Source organism: Telmatherina bonti (genome assembly GCF_933228915.1).
Source record: "Telmatherina bonti genome assembly, chromosome: 6".
Classification (NCBI taxonomy): Eukaryota; Metazoa; Chordata; class Actinopteri; order Atheriniformes; family Telmatherinidae; genus Telmatherina; species Telmatherina bonti.
In genome coordinates, this window is record NC_136624.1 from 29,776,600 (window position 1) to 29,792,764 (window position 16,165).

The window sequence follows — 16,165 nt, forward strand, 5'->3', positions numbered from 1 at the left end:
TGTGTCACGTTGTTTAAGACGGATCTCTTAGAAAATCATTGATGTGGCGTCTAAAAAGTCTTGGTGAGACGCCTCCTCTGTGCTGGACCGTGCGTGCGTCAACCGGCGGATTGCACATCTGAAGCCAATCACAAGAGGCATGGAGCCACATGCACGTGCATGCTGCATATGCGTGCTCGTGTAGGAGCCGTAAGAGATCGGTATTGGAAGTGGGCTCACCTGGTCTGTTTCATCGGACTTCATCAAGTAGTTGTTTTTTTTTTTTTAACACCTTTAACAATATCTTCGTTTTACAATGTCAGGTGTGCAGAAGGTAAATGACACTTCCACAAATATTTAATTTGATATCTGAAATTGTTTTTTGTTAACAGCAGTTCATCTGATCTGAGTTGTGTGAACGGTTTATTGATCATTTAGCATTTTAAGACCATAATAATCTGGCCTACTTTTTTTCAGTAACAAGTGTTCACATGTTTAAAATAGGTGTTATAGTGGAACTTATGGTATTCTGTGACTTCAACATTTTTGCTCTGTCCTCAGAGATTCTGATTGTAAATGAAAGTCCATCTGTCTGTCTGCCTCTCTTGACAGAGCGGCAGTCTGGCGTTGGTGCTCATGGTTGCATCTGCAGCTATTGGAGGAACTCTTCAGTATGGTTACAATCTTGCCATCATGAATGCTCCCACAGCTGTGAGTTTATGTAGATGTGTGTGTGTGTGTGTGTGTGTGTGTGTGTGTGTGTGTGTGTGTGTGTGTGTGTGTGTGTGTGTGTGTGCGTGTGTGGTAATTTCCAGTCTCCTATGATTTTCGGTGTCGGATGTGTATAAAAGTGCGATGTTATGTACAAGTAAAAGGTCAAAAGTGGCAGTTCAAAAAGAAAGTGTAAAGATAGACACTGACAGTGCGGTGAATTTGTTGTCAAGTTATTGACAGACCATCTATTAGTGTCTTATGTTTGTTTTATAAAATGGGCAGTATTATAAGTTTTTTACTTCTTCCTCCTGCTTCTTTGCAAGCATGGTGGTGTATTATTATGTGTTTTGGTTTTTGTTCAGTTCAATGTTGTTTGTGCATAGCCATATGAGAAAAAAACTGTCACCAAATTCATTTTAATGATCACCAACTTCACCATGAAGCTGTGCACCACCCAAATGAGCTGTACTGACTGGGATCTCTGTAATTTCACATTTAGGTCACAGTGTAATTTGGCTTGAAAAGGGAATTAGGGTTGTTGTTTTCATGATAGGTCATACTTGTTGAAGTGCATCCAGCAGTGTTGTGTGACACAGACTAACTGAGGCAGGTGTTGTGAAGCATACCGTGTTGATGTAAGAACACAAACTCAAAATGCCAACTCTTTGGCCAAAATACACAATTGTTACATTTATATAACTTGGAATAGACTTGCAGATGCAAGATAACTCATAAGCCTGTTTCAGGCTGAAGGCACAAATAAAAGTGTGGATTACCATGAAAATGCAAACATAAAAGCCAATACAGGAATCTACACAGGCGAGGGTAATAAGTGTCCATTTTAACTGCTGCATTGATAGCGTGTGTGTTCATGTTTAGTTTACTCAGTAAGACTTTAAAGTTTGACCTTTATGCCTTTCCTTACAGTTCATTCAAACTTTTATCAATGAAACATTCCTGGAGCGCTGGGACATCCAGTTGGAGAATTACCAGGTGACGTTGGTGTGGACAATCATTGTTTCCATCTTTTCGTTGGGGGGGTTTGCAGGAGCTCTCATTGCAGGACCCATGACCATACGCTTTGGAAGGTAATATGAAATGAAGATTGTGAATGATAAACCTCTTATTGCTCATTTACTCTTCCTTTTCAATGCATGCAGTTTATTCTGCAAATTATGGTGAACTGAGTTTTGATCTTCATTTATGTTGTTAGGAAGTTAAATTGAACTGTTTTATTGTTGTTGAAAAGAGCCCCACATTAATGGTTCATGAATCTCCATTTTTAATGATTAGGATTCATAAATAAGTTAGTATAAATATATTTAATATCACTTTCCATTCACAAGGAAGAACTGTCTACTGTTGAACAACATTTTCCTCATGACTGGTGCTCTCTTAGCATTGACAAGCCGGGCGGCCAAGTCTTTTGAGATGATAATTATCTCACGCGTACTCATTGGAATCAATGCAGGTATGCTGGTCAAAATTCTTCAAATCAGTCAGAAAATCACATTACACTCTTATTTTATATTCCCTTCATGCATACAGCAGAATGACCTGAGAACTTGTTTTTATTAACAGAAAACCAATAATCCCTTTGCAGGAATCAGCATGAATGTTCAGCCCATGTATTTTGGAGAAAGTGCACCAAAGCACTTACGGGGGGCAATCTCCTTGTCATCTGCTGTTTTCACAGCATTTGGTGTTGTGTTAGGACAGGTGGTGGGACTCAGGTATGTTCATGATCTGTCAAAAAGCCAAATTTCTATTTGAAAAATGTGTCTAGAGTCAAAAGACATGCATAATAACACTTTGGATTGTTTAATTAAAGGGAGATTTTGGGCAGCGAGCCATGTTGGCAGTACCTACTTGCAAGCAATGCCATTCCTGGCCTCATTCAGCTTCTAACCCTGCCATGGTTCCCAGAGAGTCCCAGATACCTGCTCATCGACAAGGGGGACAAGGAGGCTTGTATTAATGGTAATTAATGTGTCATATTAACCAGGAGCGGCGTGTGGTCGTTCTTTGTTTGAGTGTTTCAGCTTTAATTTGCTTTCCTTTTCATGTTACTTTTCGGTTTTTACTACAGTTTAAAGAAAATCAATTAGAGAAAGATAAAAGAAAAGAAAAATCCCCATTTTCTTTATGGAACCTTGCGTTCGCTTTCAGATTTCCAGATTTCCTCCTTCACCATATTTCTTAGAAGAAAATGACTAGCCCACCAAAGAACAAATGAAACTCAACTAAGTTAGAAGGAAGCTGCCACATATCTCTTCTGTGTTGTCCACATTTGAATAAAATCATGTTGCTATCTCGTGTACAAAAAAAAACAGGCAACAACAAAAAACCAATCAGGCTTAGTTTCAGTATTTAAACTAATTATTTAGCCAATAAAATGAGGCCCTGGAGGAGGAAGGGCCTTAAAGAGATAACAACCCAAGCAAAGTGGTTTGCTATGATGGCAATGCAAGCGATCTATACTTTAGGATTATTATGCATTTTCAAAGCATTAAAGCGATTAACCTTTTTATGAGCTAGCAATCTAAATAATGTAATTATGGGATGAGAAACCCATTTAAGAAAAACAAATTCATACAATTATAAATAAAAACTAGCCATTTTGTTGGATATTAACCATGTAGTTTTCTCCTCGTCAGCTCTGAGGCGTCTAAGAGGCTGTGAAGTACAAAGCAGCGAGCTAGATGAAATCCTGCAGGAACAGGCTGAAACCAAAGGCATGAGGCCGAGCCGACCATGGGACCTTTTTACTGATCATGCTGTTCGCTGGCAGCTTATCTCTGTGATGATCATCAGCAGTGCCATGCAGCTCTGTGGTAATGATTCGGTAAGGAGAATATTAGAGTTATGATTGATAAGATATTCAGATGTTATGTAAGTTGTGGCTGGCTGAGGCATTGTTACTATCTTCCCATGAGGATCTGTGTAAGTGAGCTGGGTGTACAGAAGCAGGATCAGTTGCTCTTCTGGACACAGTTTCCTTTTGCTTAGTTGGAAGGTTGGCTGGAAATTTGAGATGATCCATCAGCTGTTTGTTCAACGCCCAGGTTTCTGTACAGTATGTTCCAGCAGGGTACATTAATAATGTAAGCTGATGATAAAACTTTGTCTCTCGCTGTAATGGTCAATAAATATTGTAGATTTGTAATCCATGATGAGAATCAGATTCGTTGTCATTTATTGATCTTTTTTCCCCTCTCAGCTTTCTCACCATATACTTTAGCAGTGTAAAGTCCTGACAAAACATTGCTGTGTTTCTAGGCTTTTAACCACATGCTTGGCAGGTTTAGAAGGGACTTTGTATTAACACAGTTACTAAATGTACAATACTTGCATAATCTGCTTATCAGCAGTTAAACTCTGGAAACAAGCAATGACTCTCTTCACTATTTTCTCATCATCTGCTCTTCTACAGATATACTTCTATGCATCATATGTCTTCAAAGAGGCTGGGATAAGTGATGATAAAATCCAGTATATTACAATTGGCACTGGGACATGTGAGTTCACAGCCTGTATAATGTGTGTAAGTATCTATGATTAAAGCCTGCTTTATATAACCAGCTGGAGAGACACTGTTGTTGACCATTTTTGTAAGGCTTTAATAAAGGAGACAAGTCGGTGGGAACAACCAAATGTCTTGTGAATATGGAAGATTTTTCGTCCATTTTCAATGATATGACTTGGCAATAACATGACATGGAAGCACTTAACAGTGGAAAACACATCTTTTTATACTCCTCCTCTATATATATATATATATATATATATATATATATATATATATATATATATATATATATATATATATATATATAGTAATTATTATATATTTGAACTCTGTATATTTGATGTGTTGTACATTCATCAATAGCTTTTACATCAGCTATTGATAAATTACAGTTCAAGATTCAGTGCCAAGAATACATCTTAGCTACCCGGCTTAGTCTTATGCCTTTGTCTTTTATACATTTAAATTCCTTCAGATTACTTAAGTGATCGATATTATGCACATTAAAGGGATACGTCTGTAAATCCCATCGAGTCTTTAAAGAATATTGCTTCAAATACTTTAATGATTTTTTGTCACATTTGACAAAGTAGAGATGATCACTACCTCTTTGCTTCTAAAGAAAAACATTGCCTTTAAATACTGTGTTTTGGCAAAAGATTATTTTGACTTCTTTTTGGCATAAAATACAAAAATCAAACGATACTAACAAATTAAATGAAAACTCCAAGAGAAAGCCGAAAATATCTTGGGTCCATGCTGTTTACAATTAAATTCATGCTAAAATTGTGCTTTCTTTCCTCCCTAATTTGCATTACTGTGCAACATTTTGTTTTAATTTTGGGTTGTATATTTCCTTGTTTCTGAATTCACAAACAGGAAATGGAACTTCAGTGTTAACTATTAGATTGGATTTGCTTCCATTTAAGTCTTCAATATTTAATTAAACATGACAAAGTCTAATACATAATTTTATACCTTTTAGAACCTTCTGATTGAACGGAAGGGACGGAGGTTCATGTTGATGGGAGGTTTCATCTTCATGACCATCTGGGCTGTCGTCTTCACAATCGCTCTGTCATTTGAGGTAATTATCTAACTGGTCTTGTTTATTATTAACAAGTCATTCCTGACTGGACCTTATGTAATCAAGCAGTGTAAGAAATGAGGATTTGAAATTGAATTGCTCAAACAGATGTCAGTCAACAATGTTAAAAGTCTTCGACAACCAAAGTTCTTAGCAATTTCTTGATGTTCTATCTGAAAGACTGTTTTTAAGGTACAGTGTGACAGTTTTACCACTAGGAGGTGTAATGAATCAGTAGTCAGGCATTATTGTTTATCTAATATAATGATGGAACGTTTGACATTAGAAAACATGGGGTGGGGAATTTTTTTCAGCGTTAGTATAAACGCATCAGTTTATACGTCTTATTTATATTAACAAAATATGATCAGTCATCCTGCGATGGACTGGCGAGCTGTCCAGGGTGTACCCTGCCTGTCGCCCAAAGCCGGCTGGGATAGGCTCCAGCTTCCCTGCGACCCTGAATTGGAATAAGCGGTTCGGAAAATGAATGAATGATCAGTCATATATAAATAAATATATATATACATATATATATATATATATATATATATATATATATATATATATATATATATATATATATATAATGATTTAATTTTTTCTTGTCACCTTTCCTTTTTTTCCCCCTCACATACAAACAGCACTCCATATCCTGGATGCCTTACCTGAGTATGATCTGCATCTTCACCTACATTCTCAGCTTTGGCATGGGACCAGGTCAGCCAAAAATATTAGATTAGATTAGAACATTAGAATTTTAAATGATATTCAAATATAATTTTTTTTTTTGCCACTCATATAAACACATACCCAATTGTTTATTCATATAAATAAAGATTTTAAAAAACACTTATTTATCACTCATTTCATTTATGAACATATGATTTTCCATACATTTTTAAACCAGAGGTGAAATCTGCATTGTAATATGATTAACAAATTCCTCTATTATGTAATTTGTAGTATTTGTGATCTGATTTTCTGAAGTACAGAGTAGTCCAAATCATGCAGTACAGAAAGATGATAGACAATGAGTCTGACTGTTTTTCCTTCCTTTAGCTGGAGTGACCGGCGTTCTTCCCACAGAGATCTTCAACCAGACTGCTCGGCCGGCAGCCTACATGATCGCTGGCTCCATGATGTGGCTCAACCTGTTCATTGTTGGAATGATCTTCCCATTTATCGTGGTCAGTCTGCTTCTACATCAACATACATTTGTGCATATATGTATAAACTCAACTGAAGAAAATATAAAATGAGCATTCTTAAGGCATGTTTTAGGCACTGGCTGAAAACTAGAGCCCTCCCAACAAACGCACGCATTGCTTATTATCCCTGTTCAACCCCCTAACACCATAGTACATACCTTATACCTTTGGTCCTTTTCTCTTCTTGTCTCCTTTTCCTAAACAGCACACCCGAAAGCATTTTTTACCTTTTACTTTTCATACTCGAGAATCAACCTATTAGATCACTGTATGGTGACAAATGATTTTGCACAATAAGAAAAGTATAGGTATAGATAATCATAACTTTATCTAAATTTAGAAGCAGTTTGTGACTAGACACAACAGACAGCTGCTGACTGCAACCATGACTTTCTTTGCAGCAGCAAAGGGATGGACATAGGGATGGATATGTCAAGACAGAGTTTACAAAGAGAGCTTTATCACTGATGTTGTGCAGGTGATGAGGCACTGATCCACATCTACAACACCTGATTCCAGTACTATCATTAAACTGACATGCTGAGAGAAACCCATGAGAGGGCAGCAATGCAAAATCAATGACGCAAACTGCTGTTTATTTCCATGACATTAATAGAATAGATTAAGGAGAGATGGGAGGCGGAATAAATGAGAAATAAGGAAAACAGAGCCATGTTCAACAAGAATGCAGCCTCACTCTTAAGATGAGATGTGTGCACATTGCAAGAGCTGAAAAACCAATGTCATTGTTATTTAGTAGTTTAAAAGAAGCTAAATTGTATTTACTTTATCCTAGTAGTGCAGTACAATAAAACATAACACTACTCTTTTTTTTTTTTTTTTTATCAATCTTGGTCATTTGAAACCTTTAACAATAACAATTTACTCAGTTCTGTGTCTTTAGATGAAGAAATAAAGTTGTATCGCTTATCATATTCATCATTCTGTGATATATTTTAATGAAGGTTTACTTTTTACAGTATAATAAATATCTAACTGCATTTTGTTGCTTTTTCTTCACAGAGTGGATTGAGTGAATACTGTTTTGTGCCTTTCGGAGCCGTCTGTCTGATGTCTGCATTGTACGTTGGCTTCTTTCTGCCTGAGACCAAGGGGAAGTCTCTTTCAGACATCACACGTGAATTCCACAAACTCAACTTCAAAGGCCAGGACAAAAGTGTGGAGTTGCAGCCTCAAGCTCAGTATCAGCTTGGAGAAGTGTGTCTTTCCACGGCCTTGTAAACAAACTGAAACAATCTACCCACCTTGTGCCTCACTTGGACCTGATCTGCTTCAGCTTGAAGTTCACACACACACTGACAGGAGAGCTGAAATAATTATGATACATCAATTCACTCCTTTTATCTGGAGTTTTTTCTTTTCTTTCCTTTCTCCTCTGACATTTGCACATTGGATGTCTTGTTGCTCTTTGTCACAGATTGTTGTGAAACAGAAAATATGTAATTTGATTTTGATTCTGTGGCCAAAAAGAGATTTTCTTATAGAAAATAAAATGTTTTTATTTTAACAGATACAAAAGAACATGTAAGCTCTTGAAAACAGTTTTCTTGAAAAAAATAAAGTTTATTTTATAGCTTTTTTCTTTGTTACTATAAGAAAATTCTAGCATATAATGAATAAATTATGTTTTTTGTTCCCCTGTTTATCTAGTCTCACCGGTGTTTGAAATTTTTTTTCTTTTTTTCAGTGCTTCATTATCATCATGAAATACCTAAGAAAACTTCAAATTAAGCTAGCCTACATGGTGCCAGTGTTTTTACTCGTCAGAATGTCAGGTTGAATGAGACGCTCTCTCTCATACCACCACTGATGGCCCCACCTTTATTTAGAAAAAGAAAACATAATCTACCAGCATTTTAAACTTACTTAGTGTATCTCCATCAGCTGTTGAAAAGTCTCTGCTTTTAAAATAGTCAAGCCTTCCATCACGGTCTGTCTGGTCTGAAGGCAGGAGGACGCCTCTCTGAATCAGCTCTATGCTGCACAGAAGGTGCTATTTGAACTGTAATGTGCCACAAAGCTAACTTAGGTCACATCGACAGTAGAAATCAATTTGGTCTTGTCCCACTAGCTAAATAACTATGTGGATGCTAAAATTTAGAGTCTCATTCTTGATAGGAATCTTCCTGTTTTACTGAATTTACTTAATGTTTCTTCAGGTCTCAGTGATTAATAATTTATTTGTTTAGTTTTTAAATTAACAAATAAATAATAAAAAAAACTTTACTATTCAATATAATTGATAGTCAATGACTACCTACAGAGTAATGATGAGGATACATAATGTGTATCTTCGGCACAATATAATCTAACTGTGGCTGAGTAAGATAAATAGACTTTAAAGGCCTCAAATCAACACGTCCAACTATTAGCTAAAGATTTGAAAAATTCTTTTTTTCATTTTTTAAAATCATGTTTATCATATTTCATATATGTTTGACATGAAAACCAACCAGGAAGATTATTTGTGCTGTATGGGACATGAAAATGATACAACACTCCCTTATGGTTTATCAGAGAACCAGTCAGTACTGTTTACTGGTGGTTGACAGAGTTTGACACTTTGTATCGCGCTAAAGAATAAAAACAAGTTGAAATCAGAAATAGTGTCATGTTTTACTGTTATTTGTATCAAACTGTTTGGTCCAGCTCTATTCATCAAATTAAAATGTACAAAGAATCTTACACCAGTGTTGCAAAGTACCAAACATGTAAGACCAAAGTTCACAAACATCGATAAATCAAAATTCAGAGAGTTATCTTCATTAAGCTTCGTGAAGGCATGTTTCTCTTATTTATTTCAGTCATTACATATTTAGAATTCAATCAGGGAATGGACAAAAATATATTGGAAAAACTAAACTTAACTTACTGTTGTAAGGGTCTCAGTATGATCTGATCTGTTTCAGCGTGAAGTTAATGTTCTCCTGCAGCACATTTTCCAGACGCTTTTGTGCAAAAATATCTTCTTTGAGTATAATTTGTCATTCAAAGAAATCTACAATCAAGTTTTAATGTTTCAGATTAGATGATAGAAGCATATGTAGAACAATATTCCTGCCTGCCTGAGGATAAATGTCTGCATGTAGAAGCAAATCAGAAAGAGAATGAAAATAATGGCACAGATTTAAAGCTGGTGTTTTTGTGCATTAATCTATTCATAACTCTACTTTAATAAAACTTTTTGTCATGCAGATAAAAGCAATAAAAATGCTCAAACTACTGGAACATGATGCAAATATTATTTTCACATATATCAAATAAGATTTCGAACAAGCTTGATTGAAAGATTAATGACCACTTCTTGAAAAAGAGAGTAAAAGATTTACATAACACTACGATAAAAATAAAACTGCAATTTATTCTCCATGAGCTGTATACAATGGGAGGCTGTGTATCATTAAGGTGTTTTTTTTTCCAGCATAGTGGAAACGTAAGCATCGGTATGAAACACACCCACCACCACTGATCGCATCAACTTTGCATTACTAATTATGTCTAATGTAGGTACAAACAAGCTTCTCATAACTTTAAACACATAGCAGGTTGCTGATGATCATTTTATGCTTGCATTATGCATAATTTTTGTCGCCATTTTTTGCACTAAATTGTAATGTTTATGTGTGGATTTGTTCCTTTAAGCCTTCAAGCCTCTTGGTGAAAATAATATCTAACCTTTTTGACAGACAGCACAGAGCAGGACATGAGGTGGTTGTAACAACTGCAGGAATCAGCCAGACAGACCAGGTTTAATCTAGAGTAGCGTTTGGTCATCCCTATCACCCACGTCAAAACATGACGATCATGCCCTAATAGCATGAATGTACAACCAAAGCTTGTTGAAGTGTAACTTCATGTGGCATCTAATAAATACGCTGGACTTCTACTCCTTTTGAAACCATCATCCGCAACAACCCAGCAGAAATCATGGAGATGGTATCAAAAAAGGTAGGTGAAAACTTTTGAATAATGTAACCTTTTGTGACTTTAATATGTATTGGCCTGCAAAGAATTTTCTTTACCAGTAAAACATGATAGTATCTGAAACTATGCAATTGACTATTACAGGTTATGACATACAAATTATTTTAGTGTTTAAAAATGTGAAGTAAGAGAAGAGACACATGGATAAACTGTGAATATGAATATTTCCTGTTTGTATTCGTTTTGCGCATTTACAACTTTAAACTAAGTGCATCATATAATAAAATTGTGGTGATTTTTGGTCAAACATTTAAAATTACTATGACTTAAAGTGAACAAAAAAACAAAACAAAACAAAAAAGGATATGTGATGCAGAAAACATTGTTGGAGTGGAATTTTTCTTTTTAGTGTAACAGGTTTTGTTACTCTAAACATTCAACTCCTTTACAATCTTTTGAGACATTTTATTTAAATTCTCTTTGAAAATATTTTGAGGAAACAGAATGTTCTGCAGTCAGGTTTGTTTCAATGTATTTTTCTTTGTCATTGGAGACTCCAACTCTCAAATATATGCGATGAAAATACAACCAAAACTCAGATCTCTCCACTGGCTTCTGTTTGTATGTTCTTCTGTTTATGTTGTCTCTAAACAGGCAAAAGCTATTAAAATATCTCTATGGATTTACAGCAAATGACATGTGATGATGACATTGTGTAAACACCAAATTGTTGTTTTAGCTAAATTCAGAGACAATCTTTGATGTTTTAAAAATTTCTGCATGTACTTCGGTATCACAAAAAAACTGGTTTAACAGAATTAAGCTGAAATTATTTTTCATCAAAGAGATGGTTGCAGCTTAACCTGCACACCAGAACAGTGGAGAAAGTTTTTATTAAGTGTTTATAATCATTTGAATGATCCAAGCATCACGAATGAACATCCAGTGACCTGAATCTATAGCTAGATTCAAGTCTAGCTTGTGAAAGTCAGATCAGATGATAAAATTCTTGCATTTAGCAAAAAAAGCATAGAATTGTTCAAGTTTACTAGACTTAGAATAGGAAATGAACATATTTTTGCAAAAATGCTCTGTACCTAAGCAGAATGGCTGAAATGGAAGTACTTGAATTAAATACATAAACTCAAAAGCAAAGTTTACCAGAGTAAAGTCAAAGCCTTTTCATACAATGGGTCATTTGGTTAGTTAAGAGAGAAAAAAACTCATTAAAGCATTCTTCACAGCAAAGCAAATCAAAAAGCTACAACAGGGAATCATTGCAGCAATACAGTAATTATAACAAGGCAAGTTTATTTGTGTAGCACCTTTCATGTACAAATCAATTCAAAGGGTTTTACAGGACATAATAAAAGCATTACAGATGGTGTAAAAAGCAGGAAAGATAATACAAATAGCAAAATAACTGTAAAACAATAAATTATAGTTAAAATAATTTAAAAGAAGATCAAATAAAAGCAGTTCATGCATTGGCGCATAAGAGAAGAAATGTTTTTAACAAGAAGATGCAGCCATGTGAATTCTGTCATGGATGGACTGCTGGGTTGGTTTTTCATGAAGAAGTGATGGAAGTAATTTATAACCATAAGACACATGTTTAATGCCTGTAATCAGTAAACTTTTAACAAGTCATAAGATACAGTTTGACCACATTTAGTCACTGTGAAATGTCTGCTGTATAATTCACATGTCAGCTGCAGTACTGGAGGTTGTACCTGTTGTCACTGGTACTGGGAATTGGAGGATCGTTTCAGTATGGGATCCAAGTTTCTCTCATTGCTTCTCCAGCAGAGGTAAGATCTATTATACGGACTGAACTCATGCATTAACATATCTTAATGTGGCTTAGTCAAAATCTCTCTTTCTATATTTACCCTCGTCACATGAGAACTGGATTACATAGGTACTGAAATTTTGCCCAGGGAATCAAACCACTGGACTAAAATAACAATCATGACATTTAGGAGAAAAGAGCGATTTCCAACATATGGAGTTTTGCTGCTTCAGATGCCTCTTAACCTCTCTGACTTTTCTGCAGCATATCCACAGTTTTGTCAACTACACGTGGATGCTGAGGTATGATGTTCCAGTGGATGAATCCACTAATCAGCTCATTTGGTCCTTCATTGTGGCCGTGTTAAGTCTGGGAGCTTGGGCCGGGGCTATTCACAGTGGAAGCCTTCCTGTCACTTATGGCCGGTATGACAGCAACTCATCTATTAACATTTTTATATTCATTTCTTGAGATATTGGTGATAATTAACAGCATTTTAAAGAAAGTAACAGGGGGGAAAAATGAAGTTATAAAATTCTCTATTGGCTTTTGTAGGTTTTGTAAACTGAAATTTGTATTTTTTTCCCTGATTTTGTAGGAAAAAAGCTCTTCTGATAAACAACGTTGTGGCGATTGCTGCTGCCTTGCTCATGGTGTTCAGTCGTATGGCAAAGTCTTTTGAGATGATCCTGCTGGGAAGAATTCTCTATGGATATAACGTTGGTATGTTATGATAGTTTTTAGTGTCAGTGTATGTCACTTTGGTGATCTCTCCTCACCATGTTTCTCCACACAGGTCTTGGCCTCAGTGTTCATCTCATGTATCTCGGAGAGAGTTCACCAAAACAACTCAGAGGTTTCTTGACCCTCACCAGTTCAATCTTTATTGGTTTGGGGAAGGTCATGGGTCAGATCATCGGCATCAAGTAAGAACACACTACTTGCACTTAAAAGCAAATGTCAAAACCTATAAGTAAAACAAGAAACTTATAGTTATTGTCATCATTTGAGCTTTATTGTCTTGTTCTAGTTTAGTGACCCACTGTTGAAATTAATTACAGTTTTCCCAGTTTTAATAATACTATCAATGTTTTTCCAATTTCATTTTTTATAGTAGTCTCTAGATTCTTTCTAATGTGTCTTTGATGCTGTGTTCAGGGAGATCATGGGAACAGAAGAAATGTGGCCATTTCTCTTAGCAGTTAGTGGTATTCCAGCCATCCTGCAGTTTGTGATGCTGCTTTTCTTCCCCGAGTCACCTCGGTATCTTTACATTGATAAAGGTGACACTGATGGCAGCAAAAAAGGTGAGCGGGCACAAAAGACTCAGGCTCTGATTCAGAAATGAACAAATGTTTAGAATGAAATTGCAACTTTAAACGTTTTATAGTCAGATATTGAAAGTTTGGAAGAAAATTTTGTTTTAGGCAGAATTAAGGGACTAAAACTGTTGCCTATTTTGCTTTTAGTTTGCTGTTTTGAAAAATCAAATGTTAGCTGATTGTTTGATTATTTTATGAATCTGGATGAATGAAGATCAAATTTTTATCAAATATGCAAAGGCATGCGAATGTTTGGAAACTCCTGGATGAACTAATTACTGTTGAGAAAAATAAATCAACTAAGACAAGGGTTTCAAATGGAATAAATCAAAATATTCCACATTTCTTTTATGCTTGACTGAAGATAAACTTTCAACTTCCACCTTTTATTGACAATCTTATTGTTATTTCCTAGTCAAATGAAGAGAAAGTGTCCAAAAATCCATTACAATTACATTACCTCTGTTTTTTCTTTGATCGTACATCTAGTCAGCATAGCAGAACTTGTTTTCACAATTAATTGTGCTTATTTAGATCTTTTTCTAGAAGCTTCTTAAATCTGTGATGAGGTTGTTAGATAGTTTTGTAAAATAAATAGCTAAATCACAAAAGCTGTTCCCCAAGTATTTTTGGGATGCTGTGAAGGCATGATTAATCCATCTCCTCCCGTAGTTTATATCATATATTTTCATGAAGTCATGGTTAGTTACTTGGTGTTAGTCTGAGGGTAGTTTAGATTATTTGAAATAGACTGGTTAGTATCAATAACAATTATCTCTCCAGAAAGATAGCAAAAAACTTTTTGTGTTCATTATTCTTGTGTAATTAACGTGTGTGTATTAGCCTTGCAGTGGCTGTGGCAGGAGGATGAATTAAAGCTGGAGCTGGATGACATGCAAAGAGAGAGAGAGAGCATGCAGGGGGAGAAGGCTAAGACAGTCAAGGATGTGCTCAGCTCTCGCTGTGTGAGGTGGCAGCTCCTGACTCTTGCCATACCTTGCGCTGGGGTTCAGTTCTGCAGCATCAATGCTGTATGTTTATTGCAGTTTTCTACTCAAATCCACAAATCAAAGCTATAATACTTTACATTCCTTTCATTCCATTTTTAATGGCTGTCACTGTTTTCTTCAGCTGTACTTCTATGCTTTTGATATCTTCCGTGAGTCGGGAGTGCCAGAGAACCAGATGCATTACTTGGCTATTGGTATTGGAGCAGCAGAGCTTATCACCATTACACTATGTGTAAGTATCAGTGAAGAAACAAAGACAAAAGCAATTAAATAAACAAAGAAAGAGGAAAAACTATGAATAACGTTAAGATTAAAGTTTATGGAAGCTGTCTTGGACCGATACACACTATTACATTACTTAATAAAATAAAAAAATCTTGACAAAAGGTTAATAAAGGTTATGTTTCCTCCAGCTGACATCATTCTCTGTCACTGTTGTGTCTCAGTCCTTCTTGATAGATCGTGCAGGCAGAAAGAAACTGATGGGCTATGGTTATCTTCTGATGGGCATCACCATGTGTGTGCTCACTATCATGCTGTCTATCAAGGTAAACACTATGAGAAACAGCACAGCTCCTTTTTACCGTTTAATGGGAGATAAATTCTGGCGTTGCTTTTCTTTCTGCAGGATCTGAATCCACAGATCCCTTACGTAAACATCGCCCTGATCTTTTGTGTCATTTGCATTTATGGACTTGGACCTTGTGAGTGATTTTTTTTACAACATCTGACATTACAAATCTAAGCACCACTTTATTCGATCAAGTTTAGAGTGTAAGTAAGTCTGTGATGTAAACATCTTTTAGCTGGTGTGTCTATGGCCCTCCCTGCTGACCTCTTCCTGCAAGCCTGGCGTCCTTCTGCTTTTGTGATCAGTGGGACCATCAACTGGCTGGGCATGTTCCTGATTGGAATGCTGTTTGGCTATGTGGTGGTAAGATATCCACACTGCATGTGCCATAGTAGTACCATCCGCCTAGCAGAATTTATTTATCGGAAACTGTTTCTCTGCACAGGAGGGACTCGGGCAGTTCTGCTTCCTGATTTTTGTGGCTTACTCCATTTTCAGTGCCATTTTTATGTATTTTGTCCCAGAGACCAAAGGAAAGACTATGGTAGAGATTATGGAAGATTTTAACAAACTGAACTATAAGAACAGGGGAGCTGACACAGAAAACACTGGTGTTGAAACTAAATTTTAACTTTTTTTGCCTGTTTTTTTTTCCTTTTTTTTAACCATTTCCACAAAATCCACTTATTTACACATTGTGCCAATATCATGAATGTGGAGTTTGTGTATTAAACAAAACATTTTTAACATATCTGAATACTTACTGTGTTTTAAATCATTAACTAATTTTACATGGTTCTTTTTTAATCTTGTGCTCAACGATGAGGATGTCAGTTGTGGTCAATTTTTACATGAGGAAATTAAACTATAGGCCTTTGGATTTTAATGCAATCTGTAATACATAGTCCACTCTGCAATTTAGTATATTTTAACATCATTGCCTACTTACTGCACAAAGACTCCAGATGGTAGCCCTCCAGGCGGATGAATATCTTAACAATACAG

General features: G+C 35.9%; 2 protein-coding genes across 2 annotated transcripts; both read left to right on the top strand.

Moving 5' to 3' along the window:
• Nucleotides 1–295: 295 nt before the first annotated feature.
• Nucleotides 296–7,762, top strand: LOC306757117 (solute carrier family 2, facilitated glucose transporter member 11-like; the record flags this gene model as incomplete). Its single annotated transcript, XM_079242082.1, has 12 exons — nucleotides 296–313; nucleotides 592–690; nucleotides 1,621–1,781; nucleotides 2,040–2,164; nucleotides 2,297–2,426; nucleotides 2,525–2,673; nucleotides 3,351–3,538; nucleotides 4,127–4,237; nucleotides 5,208–5,309; nucleotides 5,954–6,029; nucleotides 6,372–6,499; nucleotides 7,544–7,762. The coding sequence occupies 12 exons, from the start codon at nucleotides 296–298 to the stop codon at nucleotides 7,760–7,762; spliced, it is 1,506 nt and encodes a 501-aa protein (XP_079098208.1).
• A 2,706-nt stretch (nucleotides 7,763–10,468) lies between these two features.
• Nucleotides 10,469–15,791, top strand: LOC306757118 (solute carrier family 2, facilitated glucose transporter member 11-like; the record flags this gene model as incomplete). Its single annotated transcript, XM_079242083.1, has 12 exons — nucleotides 10,469–10,489; nucleotides 12,178–12,276; nucleotides 12,522–12,682; nucleotides 12,856–12,980; nucleotides 13,054–13,183; nucleotides 13,416–13,564; nucleotides 14,423–14,610; nucleotides 14,711–14,821; nucleotides 15,036–15,137; nucleotides 15,218–15,293; nucleotides 15,396–15,523; nucleotides 15,606–15,791. 12 exons carry the CDS (start codon nucleotides 10,469–10,471, stop codon nucleotides 15,789–15,791), a joined length of 1,476 nt encoding a protein of 491 aa, XP_079098209.1.
• Between the last annotated feature and the right edge of the window lie 374 nt (nucleotides 15,792–16,165).